Source organism: Aythya fuligula, chromosome 9 (genome assembly GCF_009819795.1).
Source record: "Aythya fuligula isolate bAytFul2 chromosome 9, bAytFul2.pri, whole genome shotgun sequence".
NCBI classification, from domain to species: Eukaryota; Metazoa; Chordata; class Aves; order Anseriformes; family Anatidae; genus Aythya; species Aythya fuligula.
In genome coordinates this window covers 14944204-14963272 of record NC_045567.1, presented here as the reverse complement: position 1 = coordinate 14963272, position 19069 = coordinate 14944204, and the positions used below count along the sequence as shown (strand labels likewise).

General features: G+C 45.3%; 1 protein-coding gene across 1 annotated transcript; it reads right to left on the bottom strand.

Annotated features, from left to right (window-relative positions):
* Window positions 1-9277: 9277 nt before the first annotated feature.
* On the bottom strand, window positions 9278-15825 carry GMNC (geminin coiled-coil domain containing). The gene is made up of 4 exons (XM_032193271.1): window positions 15762-15825; window positions 12693-12778; window positions 11420-11536; window positions 9278-9922 (listed from the first exon to the last, which is right to left on the bottom strand). Exons 1-4 carry the CDS (start codon window positions 15823-15825, stop codon window positions 9278-9280), a joined length of 912 nt encoding a protein of 303 aa, XP_032049162.1.
* Window positions 15826-19069: the final 3244 nt, after the last annotated feature.

Below are 19069 nucleotides of genomic sequence, written 5' to 3'. Positions count from 1 at the left end.
TATATCATGGGGAATTTTATCTGGAAGTACATGTATCCTTGTTAGTTTATGCTTAACACGGATGATGAAGAGATGAAGGCCAACATAATACTACTGAAGATTGCCTAAAAGGGACTGGAAACCACCAAGGAGAGAGGAAAGAAGACTGTATGAGTGAATGCTGTTACTCAGGTAATAGGCTTTAGCTTCACAGGAAATGAAAACGAAAGAGGAGAGGATGTTGCTCACCTGTAGCTGGATCTGAAAGAGCCCAAGAACATGAAAGTCAAAATAATCAGCAAATGCTCACCATTTATTGTCCTCCATGCCACTGAGCATTACTTGGCTTCCCTGTCTCTTGATGTCCTGTTGCCTTAGTAAGACACCAGAGATCTTGAGCAAGCCGTGTAATTTCCTTCTCCACTTCAGGGCCTGCCAGGGAAGGCAAGGGGCTTCCAGCTGCCTTGGACAAGCAGGGGTTGCCGATCCTACGGGCTAGTGGCCAGTACATTTGCTTTGTTCATTGTAGCCTTTATTGGGATGTGAAGAGTGCCAGCCACGGATTTCATTAATTCCACCATCAGTAGGTCTGAATTCATTGCCACTAATACAATGCCTTTTTCTATGTACTGTGCCAGGGGTATTTTTTTGACACCATGTGTGACCTCCTGTTATTTCTCAACAAATGTTGGCAGGCGCAACACAGCCGGCAGAGCAAAACAGCACAGTGTGTCACAAACTGCTGAGTGCATCCATGCTGAAATGAACAGCCAATTCCAAAGTGGGCTGAAAACGAAATCAGGGAGAAAAGAATACATACTAATATTGCTCCCTGCTCCTCCAGCCTTGCTTCCTTTTGCACATTACCTCCCTTGAACTGGACTCGGGCAACAACTAAAACAAGATTGTATTTTTTTTTTCTTTTCTAGCCATCCAAAAATTCTCCATACTACTGTAACTGCTGTTTCAAAGATAATTCAAAGCAATTTACCAATCAGTTCCTTCCTCTAAATTGATGTTCATACCACTTCTTGCCTTCTACAGAAAGTTTTGACCTGGTCAAATCAGCACAGATAGCTCCTGTGGTAAATGGTGATTATCACTGTAACCTCACTTTTCCCTCCCTCCTTTTTCTCTGGGGCGTAGTTTCTCCCCTCCACGTAGCTGTGTACTTCCTGCTGTGGAAGAGGAGAGCAGGGAGAAGTGTTGCAGTCAGCTGCAGGCAGCCTGAGCTTGTCCAGTGACAGAAATAGTTGTGAAAGCTTTAACAGCGCCGATGCAGGACAGGGCTGTGTAATGTTGCAGTATGTAGGGGATACTGGGTTTGCTTCTTTATTAATAACCACCTGCATCGTGTGATAGGGAGCAGCCATACCAGAAACTCCCCACCACGCTACCTTGGTTTCACTGCATGCCTCTCCCCTCTGCTCAAGCCAACGAGGGGCTCAGTCACTGCTGCCAGCCCAGGGGTCTGCCTGCTCTGCCTCACGCATTCGGCCCTTGGGGAATTCAGCTCAGGTTGGTTAACGGTGTTCAGCTCTGTCCCTCAGGGTGCCTAATACGCACTGCATTTGGGCTCATCTCCTCATGGGTTTTTATTTAGCAGCTGTCAGCTATGGTGCGATTAATTTGACCTGTCTTAGGATGACTGTGGTACGAGGTAAATGCTCGCAGAGCAGATTCATGCTGGGCACCCTCTGCACTCTGTCAGCCCTGCACGTTCTGTGGGCTCAGTACGGGGTGCTGGACTTGAGTCTGGAGACACGTTCCCCTGCCAACATGCCTTTCAGGAAAGCAAGGCAAAAAGAAATAGCTTCAATACAACCATCCTGCAAGCCTCGTTCTGTAGCGAATTGTCATTTTTTTGGCATCAAGGAAAGCATTTTAAAGTTGATGAGAAAAGGCAATGGGCTGATTTACTTGGATGCTTCAGTGTTTCTTTGACTTTAGCCAGGGGAGGCCACAAGGGGGGTAGAGAAAACCAAAATAGAATGCTGCACAAGGCTTGTTTGTATGCACTGGGGCTTGCAGACACTTGCTGAACTTGTACCTGCATGTGGGCCAAGTGGAAAAGGAGGGCAGGCAAGAGTAAAAAGCAATCAGCCCTTGCAGAGGCAGATTAACTTTCACTGTCAGCAGCCACAAGTGATGCTGTGTGGCCTGGAAAAGTTCTTGAACAAAGCATGTGGATGTGGGGGGGTGTCTTATACCTGCATGTTCATGTCCTCTCTGCAATCAGGCTCCCTTGGAGAGGAGTTTGGCTGTTGCAGCTCCTCTGACTGCACCCTCCCCTCCCTTCCCATGGGAGTGGGCCTGTAGAGCTGGAGCCCACCACATGGCACTGGCGAGATAAAATACCCTGCAAAAAGTAAGCCTAGAAAAAAACATGTCCTTGGAGACTTTGACTTCAGAATCCCAGTGCATTTAGGGATGGAGATGCAAGAAAACCCATGCTCCCATTGCAATAGGGAGCATGGTGTTGTGTCTCTGGAGTAGCAGCACATGATGGCTCTTTCTGCAACAGCTGCTGGATCTGTTACAGCACACAAACATGGGTGGAGAGGGTGACTGGTCTTGTGCTGCTGTCTCTGGTGATATTTAGATCCTTTTTCTGCTACTGTAGGAAACAAATGAGACCAGAACTCACTGCTCCTCCCCTTTGCTGTCTTTTTGTTAGTATCCAGGGGCTCAAACTCAATTGCACCTGCTCTCACAGGCCTTCTGTGGGTTTTGGTCACATCCTTTGGAAACCTAGCCCAACAGTTGGGTACTGGCAGTTTTTCATTTTCTGGCTGACCTAGCAAAAATTTCTGGAAGTGGTCTTGGCTTCTGGAGTTGTGGTGTATACTGCTTGTCTTGCCCCGTGAGGTCTGAATTAGATTAGGACTTGCTTTACAGGAAATCTTAGATAACGCCTGCCTGTGTTCGCAGCTCAGCAACTTGGGTGTAGCCCAGTAGTCTGAAAAGACTGTGATTTACTGCCACCAGTGGAATGAAACAAAATCACTTTCTCTGATTTATATCCCCTATTGTAGTTAAATATTTACACAGTATCAAGATCTTAGTAATTGAATGGCTAACAGATAGGCAACAAGTGTTTATACACCTCTGAAATGGCCACAGAGCCATTGAGGTAATGATATTTCAAACTGATAAAAGGCCTTTCAGTAAGGAGAAACTTAAAGCTCTTTCAGCTCCATTTGTTCTCAGGGATAGTACTAACTCATGCAGATTTCAGTGGGCAGTGCAATTTTTAGACTGCGAGAGATGAACAACTTATTTCAGAAAAAATAGTGCTGCTGAAACAGTTGGGGAGGCACACAGCAGCTTTCACACAGCAGTATTGTTGAATGCCTCAGGTAAGAAGGCAAGAATAAACACCAGATTAACATCAGTCTGTGAAGCAAACTGAAGCTGGCAAATTTAAACAATACCTAGCAGTATTAAATCAGGACTTCTCCATTCACTTGCAGAAAGGTATCATTAAATATTTCATGACCCATGGGTAATCAAAATTAGCCCTGTTTCCTGAAGCAAGGAGGGATCACTTAATTCCTACTTGTTCTGTTTAATTCTAGGCCCAGGTGAGGAAGCTGGAATTCAAAGCAGGTACAGCAGTTGCAATTGAGTTCAAATACTGCTGAGCTAATTTTTAACTTGTTCTACAGTAATCTTCTGAGCTTTTAAGTAAAGCTGATCTGGGGATACGCTGTTGTCAGGTTAGGATTTTGTCTGGGGCTGGCCAGTGGTGTCTATTTCCCAGAGGAAGGAGTTACTTGTGCCTTCAAACTGTGTGGCTGTATAATGAAAGAGATGTCAGCACTTCTTAAAACTGAAAACTGCAAGGAACCTCTTTATTTACATAGATCTTTCCTTTTCACTATTGTTTGAAGTTGCCAGATAATTTTGCACTGCTAGGATTCATCACTGGCAAGCCAGTTCTTATTTTCTGTCTTTTGATTGCTGCAAATCATCACAGCAGCAGCCTGTCATGTAATTCCAGGGTGGATGATGGAAAGTGCAGCGGAGTACTATATATCTCAGGTCCCATTTATGATGGTTTAACTTCGGATAAAACTTTTTGAAAAGAGGGAGGATATCTGAGATCCTAATTGGTGGAAAGAAGAGCAGAATTCACTTGAGAGTATTTAAAGACTGAATACTGTTCCCCAAATAACAGACCCTATATTGATATCTGGATGGTCTACCTAACCCTATAACAACAACAACAAAAAAAGTGATGATGATTTTAACTCTAACAAGCTTTAGCATCCAGGTAGAAAACTTAGGGTATGTGAAATAAATTAAGTAATGTTTGAGATGCGCAGGGCCTTGCTCCGCTGTGCTGCAGTTTCAGCACCATGGCCAGAGCCGGCGGCCCCAGCCGGGCTCCGGGAGCTCCTCGCTGCTGCTGCCCGGGCTGGTGGGGCTCCTGGCCTGCCCTGCCCCTCATCCAAGGGCACTTTCCCAAGTCCTGGAAGTGCTGAAAAGCGCCCACGCTCCCGACTTTTTTGACCGTTTCTTCTGCGATCATTAACAGGGAACGCGGTGGTGGTGGAAGACGTTAGCCATGCGTACGTTGCTTTTATAAACAACAAGTGTGTTCTTTGGATAATAGGCTTCTGGAGAGGTACCTGGGAGTTTCGGCTGACCTTACGTGTGTCGCAGCTACTACTCGAGTGGGAATTTTGACTAAATCAGGAAATATGCAGCCCCCCCCAGATGTTCGTGCCCCTGATGATTTCTATACTCCGTTGCTCACACTCCTCTATTATGCTGATTTCCTTGGGCTGCGGTGCATGTAAATATTTAGCCTTGAAATAACTCAGTGATGCACAACTAATGAACCAGAGGAATGGCTGGAAAGATGGCATTTTAGGTGAATCACAACTCATTCTACGAATTATTTATAGACTGCGCTCTCTGTGACAGGGTGTCATCTACCTGGCAACAAGCCAGGGTGTTTGTGAATCATCTGCTAGGCTAACAGTGGCTTCTAGAGGACAAAAGAGTTTAAAGCAGGAGGTTTTTTGTATCTCAGGAGCAATACAAAGAATAATAATTTCACTTTCCAATAAAAAATTGATCTCGCTGGTCCTAGCTGGTGTGTGGTCACTACTAAACCCTCCCCCAGTCAGACAGGGAAGTTAATAAATAACAGTTTTACTTTTGGTGTTGAGTATAGCTGACTAAATAGAGACTTGCATTTTTTACTCATGCTTATCTCTCATCTTCAGTCTCTTTACATTACACCTCGGTGCCACTTTACAATTCATCACTTCAGAGTCAAAATCAGGAGTATGCAGAGTACTGTCACGATGCTCAGAAGACTAAGACAGGAGGTGTAGTTCTATTAAGTGAGTTTGCTGCAAAAATAACAAACATAAAGCACAGTACTTCCCTCAGTCCTAGTCATTCTGTAGTGTGGAATCTCTTAGTGAAAACAATAATGGATCACTGAAAGGCATTGTGCAAGCCCTGGCTGAAGTGGCATACCTGTGGCTATAGCATCTTTACTTCTGTTATAACATGCTCGCAAGCTGCACCTGCTTGTGTGGACACCCATGTTTGCAGGAAATAAAGATCTCCCTCAGTCCTCTGAAGAGGCGTGTAGTTGCTAGGTGTTACGCTGTGCAGTGTGAACAATGGTTGTTTAATAGATGTTGAAGTGTATAGTTGTGGGCAGATTTGCATCAACTAGATGTTATTTCAAGTTTTATTAGGCATAACTTAAACTTAATTATACAAGTAAAATTGATGTTTATGTATAATCATAGACTCTCAATCACAAAAATCAAACATAGTGTTAAATTAACTTGTTTCTAATAGCATACATTCTAGAAACATGGGTTGTTTTAAAGTGTGCAGCTGCATGTGTTCCATTCACAAAGAAAAAACTTCAAATAAAAAAATAAAACAGATATGTTAATACAAAATGGATGTTCACAGATGATGAAGTTTCCATTGCCCAAAGAGCCTCCCAGTGCCCTTGGGCCATTCAAGTCATGCCTCCCAGTCCCAGAGGTACACATCTGGAGCTGCTCCTGGGCAAGAGGGAACCTCACACATTTTGCAGCAGCAAGTATTGTGTTTTCTTGTTAAATTGCTATGAACTGGTCTGGTGGTGGAACCAGTAGAAATCAAAGCACAGAAGTGAAGTAGCATACCAGAGGCCATATCAGAATCCTGAGCTTCTTCCTCTTGTTTATAAAGAAACAGAAAAGCAGAAGAGTCTCAGTCCTCACATTGCTTATTGTGCAGTGGTGCTAGAGTAGGCTTGTTTGCATTGTACTTAATGATAGATAAGGAAATACTTGTTCAAATGATGCTGTCGGCGGGGAAAAAAAGTCACCTTTAGTTATCTGGTGAATTTCCTTTCCAGTGTGCTCCTTCTGCTATGATAATCAGCAGCATTGTTCACATGGAGCAGACAGAAGATACATTTTCTCACAGTTTTCTAAACTAGAATTGTAAGTTTTTGTATTTGCAAGCCAGGAGCAGCACTATGGGACTTAACACAAATTCCTGCCACAGGACTCCATATTTTTGTGCTGAGCAAAACTCAGGAGCCTGCAGCAAAAGAGGAAGACATGTTTAGGTGAAGTATTTATTGAACTATTCAGTTACATCTATAATTTATTTGCTATGAGACAACGGGGCCAGTCATCCTCTAACAAAATGCTGCAAAGATTCAAGCACTGTTTCAGTTCCACTGAAACCCTGCTTGGAATTGTACCAAAGATCTGACTGCTTTGTGCTGGTTCTCTGCAAAGAAATTTTCAAAATGAGTTGATCTAAAGATGTGGAAAGCAAACATCAAATGGGAAAGGTTTTCTCTCCTTAGAGAAAACAAAATATGATTTATTATTTGTTTTGTCAGCAAATATTGTATTTGTTACTGCTGCTGACTCCGTATCATTGAAAAACTTAGGCAGTATTATTTGGCACCATTAGAATACAGAGATCTTTCTCTGCTTAAGTTTTACAGCTGCTTTGAACGATGTGATATCTACAGCTGCGTTGGGTATAATCCTCTGGCCACACTGTCTATTTGCCTGCATGTTGTTCATCCCATATCACCACAAATACTAGGGTTTCCCATCACTTAAGATAAGGCCAGATATTTTCTGCACTATCATATGCAACAATAAAAACTCCAATGAACGAAATTATTTTCTTCAGTGCCACATTATATAGTAGATTTAGAGTCTATTACTAGAAAAATGCCTTGAGAGGAAAAAAAAACTGTACACAGTTTCCTTAAAAACACTTCTCTTAGTATACTTTCACTGAAAAGCAGAAAAGTGCTATAGATCAGTGGTCTTGTCTGACCAGTTTTTATCAGCTGGCCATGTTTTCACAGACTACAACAAAACCCCAGAAGAAAACAATCTTGTATTTATTTCATGTGCATTATTGTTTTTAATCTAGTGCAATAGTGCCTACAATCATGCTTTCAAATAGCCTATTCTGGAAGTCTGCCTTACGACTTTAAAGTAACTACACAGAAAGACAGTTATTTAAAAGTCTTCTGGGAAATCACTATTGCTCCCCATGGAGATATCCAAATATTGCAATTCTAAGGCACAAGAGGCTGTTTGGGAGATGCTTTTATCCCTTTTAAAAAAATAATAAAATACCTAGTTTTCTGTAGAAAAATAAGCCCACTGGAAGGAAATCCTCACATATGGTTATTTTTACTTATGAAAGTACTTCCTCAATGTCACTGGGGCCATTCTGAAAGCTAGAATAACCAAATCCTTCCCTTCACTTTCAATGTTTAGGCATCGAACTACTATAAAGCGGCAAACAAATGTAACACAAACATCACCAGTGAGCTTACTGCAGGTCATATCATTATTATCTGCATTATGACTTCGTATCATTAGTAGTGTTACCAACAGCCCTGGGCAGTGCTGGAGCAGCTCCTCACCAGGCATTTTAAAGCATTCTCAAGGTAGTCATGGTCTTAGCTTCAGGTCACCACTGCCTGACAGAGACATGGAGAAGCAAGAGATGGTGTTGAAGGTCGAGTTCCCAAACACTCACTAATCACTAAGTGATACTGCCTCCACAAACCAGGAGAAACATAAGAAGCATTTCCCACAGGAAGCATGAAGGGAGGAGGAAACAGCCCCGATTCTGGGCTGATGTTGATTGCAGATAAATCTGCATGATCTCAAAGATCAAGACAAAAAGGTCAAGAAGCTGTTCCCTAGAAACATCATCTCCACTTTCACAAGTGCAAAATAGCCCAGTGGAATCCACAGAAACCACTTCTGAAGCCAAGAGTGGCTTCCTTCTTAAAACAAACAAACAAACAAAAAAAACACACCACCACCAACAACAAAAAAAAACATTATCAGGCCAGTAGATAGGGATGAAAAATTGATCTGAAGGCTATTAGGATCCTGCAGCTGAGGGGAATGCATGTTTTGCAGAAGAAAGAAGTGCTCTGAGTGTACTTCAACCACAGCTGAGAAAATGGGCCTTGGCTGTGGAGTAATAACACTGCCATCCCCAACCATCTTCAAATCTAGTTCCTGTTCTGTAGCTGAAGTTGGTGAGATACAGGGCTCTAAATGGTTTAATTCCTGACAGATAAAATACCTTTAAAACATAATGCAGAAAACACATCGGTCTTTTAATCACAGCAGAAGAAAATCTCAGACTTGCTGAATTGCTTGTAATTATGTAGCCTTTAGGCAACAGAAATTAAGTCCTGCTTTTTGAATCATTATCAAAAAATAAAAAATGACAGCACCAAGTGACTGCAGGTAGGACAACCTAGTGTAACATGTTAACAAATAGAGTGGTTGCCTTAATCCAAGGCAATCTACCTAGCCAAGAGAGACCCAAATCACAGATGCTGCTGACCCTCAGCCTATGCCATCTTTGTCACCTGTGGGTGTTGGGGAGAGATGTTATTTCCAAACTGTATTCCCCAAATCCCTTCCAGTTTGCATGTGGGAGTGACCATCAATGCTGAAAGTAGTTCAGTCTGGAAGACACCAGTTAAGAAGGAATAGTTGATGACAGAAACCATGATGTAAGAAAAAGTAGGTATCTCAACACAGGCACAAGAGAATTGGGTCCAATCTAAACACCTGGCCTGGGGCAGATACCTGTCTCAGTGCAATCTGGAGCCACACCTGTGAAAATCTGGAAGGGAATGATGAATGGGTGGGTGGCAGGGTAGCATTTAACAGGCTTGTTTCTGATGTCTGAACTTGTCTCGAGCACAGGGTGAAGTGTATGTCTCTTACATCCTCTCTAGCTGACCCTTCATGCAGGTGCCTTATTCAGCCTGATTGGGCACCCAGGTGAATCTCCATCCTCCATCATCTTCTCTGCGCACAAAAGCTTGCCCTTGGTGGAAGGTGTGTGTTCTCACATTGCGGTGAGGGCTTAGAGATGTTGTGAAGGCCACTTCTGTTCTGTTAGGTGACAAATCGTTAGTCAAATATGGCAACCCGTAGGCTGGGAGGGAGGAAACACTTGGCACTGGTGACAAGACGCAGGGTGCTGAAGGAAACTGGGGAAGGAAGGTAGAGTCTGTGCTGCATGGATGGACGCTGCTGTTATCTGGAGGCACGTGGCTGTAGCTATATGCTGCTGCTGCTCCTTCGCTGTGGCCATAGTCTATTGCTTCATCAGGGCTCAGGCAGTATGAATCTTTTCCGAGGTCTGAGGAGAGGGCACTGTAGTTAGCTGAAGATTCATCGATGGTGTCGACATCTTTCAGTCCTAAGGTCTGCAAGACCCAACTGTCCACAGCAGGACTGGCTTGCTCTTCACAGGCAGTGAATTCATTGAAGAGGTTCCTTCTGGCTTTGGAAGCATGAGGAGTTTCTTGAGGAGTAAAGCAGTAGTCCTCTTTTAATCTCCTTTTGGTACTTTTGAGAATAGCAGAGTTTTTTTGGCCATGGCAGGATAGCACTTTCTATTAAAAAAAAAAAAAAAAGAGAGAGAGAAAATTAAAGGTCAATTATTTAGTTACCAGTAAGTAACGAATTTCTGATATCAGATTTTAGATGGGCAAAACAGTTACTACTGTCCTTATAAAAATATTTTTATTTCCCCCCTGTGCTCTTTTTGGACTCCTTAAACATACGGAATATGACTAATTATTTTGTCCTTACTGCCTTTGAAACAACCAAGTCCCTGAAAGAGAAGAATTTGACAATGTCAATAAGGCCTGTGCTTTGATTGCATTCTCACTCAGTAAGGCGTGAAATGAGAGCTCCCGTCTGGCTGTGCTGCACTTCTCTGTGCTGGTGCTGCCAGCAGCATTTGGCAGGTGAGTGGGGTATTGGGGGGGAAAGTGGCAGTCTGACAAAGAGGGAGGATGCTGAGGTAAGTCATGCTGGGGCAGGTGCATTTGTGGCCAGGGAGCACTTGGAGCTGCAGCCTCCACAACTCTGAGCTCTTTCATCCACCTCAGCTGCTGGGAAGAAGGCCTTTCAGGCCCCTGGGGATGGTCAAAGAAAGGCAGGAATAACAAGGAAGGTCCCTACCATGTCATGGACTTGCTGCTTGGCCACCTCCCGTGACAGTGTCACACTGGACTCTCCTTCACATAGCATCGAGGGGTGGCCATGTCTCCCTGCTAGGCCCAATGAAGGAGATCTCTTCTACTACCAGGAGCCACGTCTTGGCATGGCAGAGGGATGGATGTGCCACATTGTCAGCTGCGAATAGGATGTAAAAGGAAAGGCCTCTATTTTTTTTAAGCCTTTTTACTGCATGCCCAATCCAAAGAGCTGAGCAAATAATCACTTGTTTTCACGGGAAAGTCTGGAATGCTTTTTAAAAAAAAATTAAAAAAAAAAATGTTCAGGTTGATGAGAAATACATATTTTTATTTTCTTTAGGGAGAGAATTAAAATTAAAAAAATAAAGTAAATATTAAGATTTTTAACATGCTAATTATAATACTAATACATAATACTAATTAATAAATTGGAAAAAAATGAGATCAATGTTCTAATGTAAATGAATAAAATGTACCATGGCAAGGTAACAAAAACAGAAATCACCCAAAGCATACAAAATGGAAAATTTAGTCCTTATCCAAAGGAGTGAGTGACAAAACAAACAATTTTAATAAATATTTTAATATGATCAAATCTGAACTTCTCACTGAAAAAAAAAAAAAAAGTTTTAGACCAAATAATTTTACCTTGCTCTACTTATAACCTAAATTTAATCATGCTATGGGCTACAATGTTTTCACAGTCAGCACCTGATAGGATGTTACTCCTGAAGGAAACCATCACCTTAGACCCATGAGCAACAATTTCACAGCTCTGTGAACTTAAAAAGCAGACCTCAGCTGCAGGTTGTCTGCACTCTTAGACCTTCCATGTATTTTAATGGCATGTATCTATTCAATGTGTTTCTTCTGCACACATTTATACAACAGGTTTGAGTACAATACCTTGGCTTTTTCTTCTAAGCATTTAATCAGGGCAGAATTCAGGTATTGTCGGAGGTTATTATTTTCTTCATGTAACCTAGCAAGTTCCTCTTCCTTCTGAAGCAAAGTATCTTGAAGCTGTGGAATAGAGATACTGCTGAATAGGTGTTGACTCTGTAACTTAATAGCAATTGCCCTATGGTACAGGCTGCTTGGATTTGATGAACTGGCTGTTTGCTTTGTGAACGCAACCCATCCCCTCAAGCCTCTTGCTTCTGTGTATCTAATTGGCAAGATTGTTCAGCTTTCATTTTTGACTTTTATTCTTTACTAAGTGTTTGAAAAGTTTACTCCATTGAGAGAGAGAGAGAAAACAAACGAAAACAAAAACACCTAACCACCTGTAACTGTGGAATAATAATAGAAAAGAATTACAGGTAGTCCCATGAACAGCCAGAAACTGTCACGGGCATGACAGTAGCTACCAGCTCTCCTCCACAGTGGCAGTAAGCATCCTTTTACATCCCTCTCATTCCAGTGTATAGTTGGCTGATGGAGAAAAGGAGAAAGAAGCTGGAGGCTAACAATTTATGGGGATAGGACACAGAAGAAAGATGCACTTGTCATTGGCAGGATCTCCTGCACCCAGCATCTGCTGACCACAGGCTGAAAAACAGATTTAAATGATTAAGGTGGAGGCAAAGGTATGCTGATGTCTGGAACTAGGATTTGATTCCAGGGACTTTAAACTTAGTAAATGAGGTTCCATTGACTTTAATGTGTCAAAACATCACTCCAGGTGTTTCTTCAGAATGATCTCTCTGGAATTCCTTCATCTAGGACTGTTCAGAATTTGTCCTGTTGCTTGATGCGATTCACAAAAAAAAAAAAAAAAAAAAAAAAAAAAGGAAAGGAGAGAAAATTACAAGGCAATGCTTGTTGGTCAAAATGGTTGATCCTCTGTATGTATGAGTAGGTAATTCTGGTGGAATCGTTTCTCATGAAGGTAATCCTGATGGATTAGGACAGACGTAGTGTAATTTCAGTTAACAGCATGAGGCTCTGCAACATCAGAGCCTGAAGTCCCTGGACTTCCCCTGTGCAATGTGCTGTAAGAGGGGGGAAGGTGAGCAGAGAATCTCCCAACAGTTGTTCCATCTTCGTGGGACAACATGGGGAAGACAAACACTTCAAGCAAGGACCGGAGAACCCCCAGAAGGGGGTCAGTCCCTCTCCCCACCCCCAGAAGATGCGCAGCGAAGTGCGGGCTGCCGGGGGGGGGGTACACCCTTACCTGCTTGTTCCTGTAGAGCTGGGAGGACAGCTGGTCTCCCCGCCACACCTCGTCCTGCCCACCGAGCTCGGGGGTGCACAGCCGGCCTGGGCGACAGCAGCGCGGGGTTAGCCCGCTCCGACCGCTCTCTCCCTGCCGGGACCGGGCCCCCCTCGCCCCCCACTTACCGGGCGGCCGAGCCTCCCGCCGGCCCTGGCCGTGAAGCGGCGGCTCCGCGGAGCAGCCGGCGGCCCGCCTCTCCCTGGAAACCCCACCGGGGGCCGGCCAGGGACAGGAGCAGCCCGGCCCCCCGCTGAAGTCCGGCTGCGGGCACGGCCGGCCGCCGCTCTGCGGAAGGAAAAGGGGTCGTGGGGATGGGGGAGGCGGCGGCTGGGTCCCCCCTCTCCTCTCTCCTGCCCCTCCGGCTGCGGCAAGCCCCGAGGGGGAGGCGGTGTCAGCCCTCCTCTGGACCCTCAGCGGGGCGCATCCCGGTGAGGAGCATCCCAGCGCTCCGGGAGGGTCCCTCCTCGGCGGAGAAGAGCTTTTTTCCCCCCTTACCCTCTCCCTTTACCCCCTTCCCTTAATTATCCCTTTCCCTCTGTCCCAGCTGGGGCTCGCTCAGGTGCCTGGCTCAGGAGGACACCGCTGCCCCCCCCGCAGCTCCCAGCCCCGCCCCGGGTGCCCGCTCGGGGACCCGGTCCCTCCTCATGTCCCCCCCCCAAGCCCGGTGGCACCGCAGCGCCCCGCTCTCAGCCGCTGGGCACCCGGCGGTGCCGCCCCCGCCGCAGCCCCCCGTGGCAGAGGGGCTCCGAGCAGAGGTGTGCCAGGGATTGGGCTGAGTTTGCTGCGGTGCCTTGGGAAATGCTAGGGTCCTGAGCGGGTTTCAGATGGAGAGAGGAGCCAGGTTGTCCTCGGCCGGTTCGTCCGTCCCACCTCGAGGGCTTGATTCAGGTCTACAGCTGCACAAAACTAGCGGAGTCACCTCCAGGCTGCTTGCTCTCTTTTCTGCCCCTGCCGTTCTGCAGGAGTCCCAGGCTGCACAGTAGCAAAGCCTGGGGGTTGTCTCTGGAGTCACCCCTTTTCCCTCCTCCAAATAAGCACGATCTCAATCTCTGCAAAGCAACGGCAGAGCCTGGAGCCTCGAGAGGGCAATCTGCCCATCCTTAGGAAGGCAGAGCAGCAGGGACTGCTCCTGCAGGTAGAGGAGAGCCCTCTTCCTTCCCCATCTTAGAGGGCACGAAACCTCCTGCAAAGCCCCAAGGCAAAGAGACCAGCTGCTCCTTTTCTGCCTCCAGGTCGAGAGAAACGCAAAGAGCACTTACCATGTTAGAGGCAGAATGAAACGCAGGTCTTGGGAGCAGGTTTCTGTTAAAGCCCCAGCGAGGTTTAAATGGCTCTGAAGGAGGGGGAGAGGGGGGAGACCGGGGAGGCGAGTTTAATCTAAAGGAGCTCCCAGTGACGCCTCAGAGCTCTCCTGAAACCCAGCAATCTGATTTGGTGTAAAGCTGTCAAACTTGTGACGTGAATAAACAGCAAACTTGCTGAAATCAAAGTCATTCTGGCCCCACAAATCAACACAAGGAAGGAGGGAAAAGAAAAGAAGGAGAGAGAGAAAAAAAAAAGCCTCCACACACTTCAGGACAGCACCGAGCTGGTGTGTCTGTGTTTCACTACAGGAAATGAGCAGGGATCCAGGGAAGCATCCCACATGTTCAGAGCAGGGCTGTTGGTGTTGCTAGTAAGTTTGTTTTGTTTTGTTTTGTTTTGTTTTGTTTTGAAGCCTTGTTTGCAGCTGTAAAATCCAGCAGGAGGAAGCAAGTTTGTCCAACATGCCTGTCTGAGGGAGTGAGTTTTCCACAATTTCCTGGGGGTGTGTAAAAGCAAACATGATCCAGGGCAGGTCTGAGGACAGTTCTAATGAGAAAGAAAGTGCAGATTTCAGAGCAGTGCAATCTGCAATGACAAGATTCTGCAAAAGTCTCACTTTATTGGGAATTAGATTGCTGTCAAGCCCCAGGCTTCCAGGAGAAGACCTCAGGATAAAAATGCAGTGTCAATGGTATAAGATTTACTATCATACAGGGTAATGTTGCAAAAGCCATATGCAGATGTGTAAAGGAAAGATTGTCTGCATAGTTGCCTCTAACTCAAAGCAGTTCCATGGCAATTAAAATTCAGAGATAGACTTTGTTTCTTCACAGAAAAAAAAAAAAAAAAAAAAAAAAAAGTCAAATCAAAAACCTCTTCAGTGAGGGTCTGTCTTTGAATAGCATAGGGGATGGTGTGAACAAGGCTAACAGCAGAGCAGTTGTTGGGTCAGGATCCTGCCTCCTGCCATGGTGAGGGCTGTTCAGGGAGGTGACCCGACCTGCTTGAGGACACAAGCTGCAGCCAGCTGAGGGTGAGGCAGGGCCAAAGGCAGGCCAGGCTGGCATATGGGACAGTCTGTCATTTCCCCCCTGAAGGATGCTCAGTGCTGTGCCCCATTTAGCAAGGCTCAGGGACAATAACAACCAAGAGGGCCACTTATATTCTTTTCTTACTGGCATACTTTCCTAGGTTGCTGCCCAAGGTAAACTGGCAGCTATGCCAAATTAAATCGTTGCCATCACCCGCCTCAATTATGTTTTCTTCCAAGAGAGGCATTTTATAAAGGACTGGTGCTCCAGAGCCACACCGCACCCAGCCCAGGGTCACCCAGCTATGTCAGCTTTCCTAAACCCCAGCTCTGCGCACTATATCCCCTAACTGCTGCAAGAAACCCACACTCTTTAGGTGCCAGCATGGCTGGGGGGCTCGCCAGGACCACAAGCTCAACAAAATGCTCCCAGTGGGCATCAGGGCCCCGTACTGCTCTGCTTGGCTCATTTTTATTCCCCTCACTGGGCTGCTTCAGGGGGCCTCCCAGGGCTGTGCAGCAGCGGCTGCTCCCTCACACCGGGGGCAGTAACACGCCGGGGGCAGGCAGGCAAAGCCCCCAGAGGCCGCAGGGTGGGAGAGGCGGCGGGCAGGGCAGCCTCGGGCGGGCTGGAGGGGACGGAGGGGTCCGCAACAGCGCTGCGTGAGGCGCCGAGGCCGTGCGGGACCCGCCCGGCCCCGGGAGCCGCTCCAGGAGCTGCAGCTTCAGCCCCGGGCCGGCCGAGGCAGCCGCCATCTTGGAGCTGCCTCAGGCAGCGGGAGCGCCGGGCCCGCCATTGGGAGAGGCGAGCGGGCCCGGTGACGTCATCAGCCAGCGTCTGTTGGGGGGGGTGATGGTGGCTGGGGGGTGATGGTGGCTCCAGGGGGCATCGCCTCAGCCAGGGCAGCCCCGGGGTGTTCCTGCTTCTGGGCCTCCCCCGGGGTCTGCAGGCAGCTCTGCTCGGCCCTGTGGGTACCACATGTGCCCTCTGCGCAAGGCTGCTTCTTGTAGTGCCCCCCAGTCACAGAGTTATTAAGGTTGCAGAGAACCTCCACATCATCCGGTCCAGAAGTTCCCTGCAATGTCATTTCACATTTTGTTCCTCACCGAGTGTCTAAAAGCACGCCTGCAGGTGCAGGGAAAGCTTCCTTCCTGCCTTGTGTACCTGGGTGGGTGGATTGCTGCTCAATCAGATAATGACGGGATGAGGGGGAATGGTTTTAAACCTAAAGAGGGGAAATTTAGATTAGAGGCTAGGAGGAAATTCTTCACTTAGAGGGTGGTGAGGCACTGGAACAGGGTGCCCAGAGAGGTTGTGGATGCCCCATCCCTGGAAGCATTCAAGGCCAGGTTGGATGAAGCCCTGAGCAACCTGTTCTAGTGGGTGGTGTCTCTGCATGCGGCAAGTGGGTTGAAACTGGATGATCTTTGAGATCGCTTCCAACCTGACCCATTCTATGATTTTATGATTCATTCTGTGCTGGCCCACAGCTGCTACTAGGTGGCCCTTTGCCTGGCACAATGCTGGTGGCTCTGTGCTTCCTCTTGGCTGAACCGTGTATGTTCTGGCACGCTATTTGCCTCTGAGAAGTGTAGGAGGAGTGCGGACACACTGAGTGAAAAACAAGTACGAACAAAACCTGTGGTCACCCCATTGTTGCATCTACAAACCTGGCATCTTGTTGGTTTTTACTGTTGGCTTTGCTTTCTAAGCTCAACTAATTCATTTTGACTCCCTGCATCATGGTTTCCATGCCCGACAATGAAGGATGGTACATGGTAACAGGCCACCATATCAGAGCCCAGCTGCCTCATTGGTTTGGGGAGATAACTTCTGAGTCATATTCTGTCAAGGGAAGGCCAAATGCAGTTGGTGTAAGAGAGAAGGAGCTAATTTTGCAAAGTGGCCTGGGGATGTTACACATGATGATAGAAAAGCTTCAAGTCACACTAGCAATTATACATCAATGTATTGTGTAAAACAAAACCAAGTAACAATCATCTGCTAATTCATTTCCTGTTTATCTGAGGCAGCTGGTCTCAGAGCTCTTACTGCTTGTTGTAGTTAATCTGGCACTTCAGTTGGAGTGAAAATTCAGGGGTAAGATGTTTGTGAATACTGTAGTATTATTGTTGTAATAAATAAACTGTGTAGATACATTTATCAATGTTTTAATTAAATTTAATTTTCATTAAATTTTATTGTTATTTTTGTTTAAATGATAATAATGAAGCTAATCCTCCTTGGATTTTTCTAATTTAATGAATTTCTATGTAGAAATGGCTCTAAAATTGTGTTTGGACCATTGTGAACTGGCTTCCAGAAGTGATGGCTTACAAAAGTATAAAAGTTTTCTTAAACTATTTGTAAATATTATTATTTTTTCTGGATTTACCTCAGTCTTACTTTTTATGCTATCACCTGCACAGATGACTCACCCAAAAGCCTCCTCATTTATTCTGTCATACTGCTGCTACAGTGCTTCTTATCCCTCTTAGGAATAGCAAGTGTATTGGTGGCAAAAAAAAAAAAAAAAAAGAAAAAGAAAAAAGCTCATATAATATGCCCTGGTATTGGTCCTGTACTGGGGTACATACAGGTCTGGCATTTGCATGATTTTCTGATGATGTTTGTGAACTAAAGGTGTGATTAGTTAAGCCTGATGAGACTAATTTGCAAGAATGCTTTTCAATGGAAATTTGTTCAGATACAGGTCCTGATTCTTTCTGTGATTAGTTGTCCTCCACAAACACAGGTCTAAAAGGCACTTCCCAAACCTAATCCCCTGCTGTTTACTTTCATATTTTTTCAATCTCCCTCTTAAAACTAATTAGGTTATTTTCCTTATGTCATTCCCGCTGAGAGGCTCTCCGAGCTCTGATGGCTAGGCACTTCCTAGTTTCCAGACTGAATGTATTCATAGCAGGTATAATCCCTTTTGTCCTAGTGCCAATATCTTGCTTGATTTTAGACAGTCCTTGTTCCTCAGTGGTGTTTATCTTTGATGTCTTTGCAGAGTGCTGTCACGTACTGTCTTTTCCCTTGCTTTTTAAGTCAAATAAGGCATCCTCTTTTACAATCTGCCCATAATATATACACCACAGGGACCCATCTCAGAGAATATTCCAGCTGACATTGACCTGTTTCTCAGATGGATGACAAAAATTACTCAAGTCTGCTGTGTAATTCGCCAACATTTTAGAGAAGAACATTGGTAAATCTTTTATTTCTTCCTGGTATATTTTAAGCTAATGTTTAGCTTTTCTATCACTCTCTCAGATGAGTGACTAGTTTGGAAATTGTTGTCAGCTGGCAGTAAATACAGAAAATGAAGTCCACAGGTGTAAAACACAGTTTGTCAAATTGAGCCCCAGCCTATTGAGCTCCATCTCTTCTGTTTCTATGCAGTATAGCGCTGTGGCATTTCAAGAGTTTTTGGAAGCCAAAAAATTCAACAGACAAACAAAAAACTGTAACAGACCCTTCTAGATTTGCCTGCAGTTTCTCACAGTGAGGGTGGTGGGTCAGTGATGGAGTCTATACTACACAGACATGATTCTTTTGGTGGCTTCAACGCTTTCTTGTGGTTTGAAATGAAGGCATACAGTACATTTAGATATTTGTGACTGCATTTTTGTGTTTTTCTGGTGCACGCGTGCTGGATAAGATTTATCTCTGACAGATCCCCAGAAGTGAATTTGGTATTAGTAGTGTTTAGTTTGCTGTTATTTGAAAAGGGTCACTTGCTATTTTTTGTTAACCCCCTGAAAGAAATAAGTTGTATTTTAGCAGCAACGTGGAAAAGGGTAACATTGTGATGATATAGAAAGTTAATTTGAGTAATGAATATTATTTGATGGATTTATACGCATGTGGTGCTGTGTGCGCTCAAATTAAATAACAAAATGCCAAATGAGTATCTCTTACTTTTAGTTAATCTTGAATGGCTTTGACAGTATTTGTGGTCTTTTAGAAAGTGTTCTACAGTGCTTAAGGTCC

Bases quoted from the DNA above. Each gene is read 5' to 3' on its own strand.
- GMNC (XM_032193271.1), bottom strand. From the start codon at position 15,825: ATGGCGGCTGCCTCGGCCGGCCCGGGGCTGAAGCTGCAGCTCCTGGAG. The intron at 12,779-15,761 runs GCGGGTCCCGCA...GCTGTCGCCCAG, and splicing joins GGAGCGGCTCCCGGGGCCGG to GCCGGCTGTGCACCCCCGAG. The intron at 9,923-11,419 runs GTATTGTACTCA...TTTTTTTAATAG, and splicing joins GCTTAGAAGAAAAAGCCAAG to AAAGTGCTATCCTGCCATGG.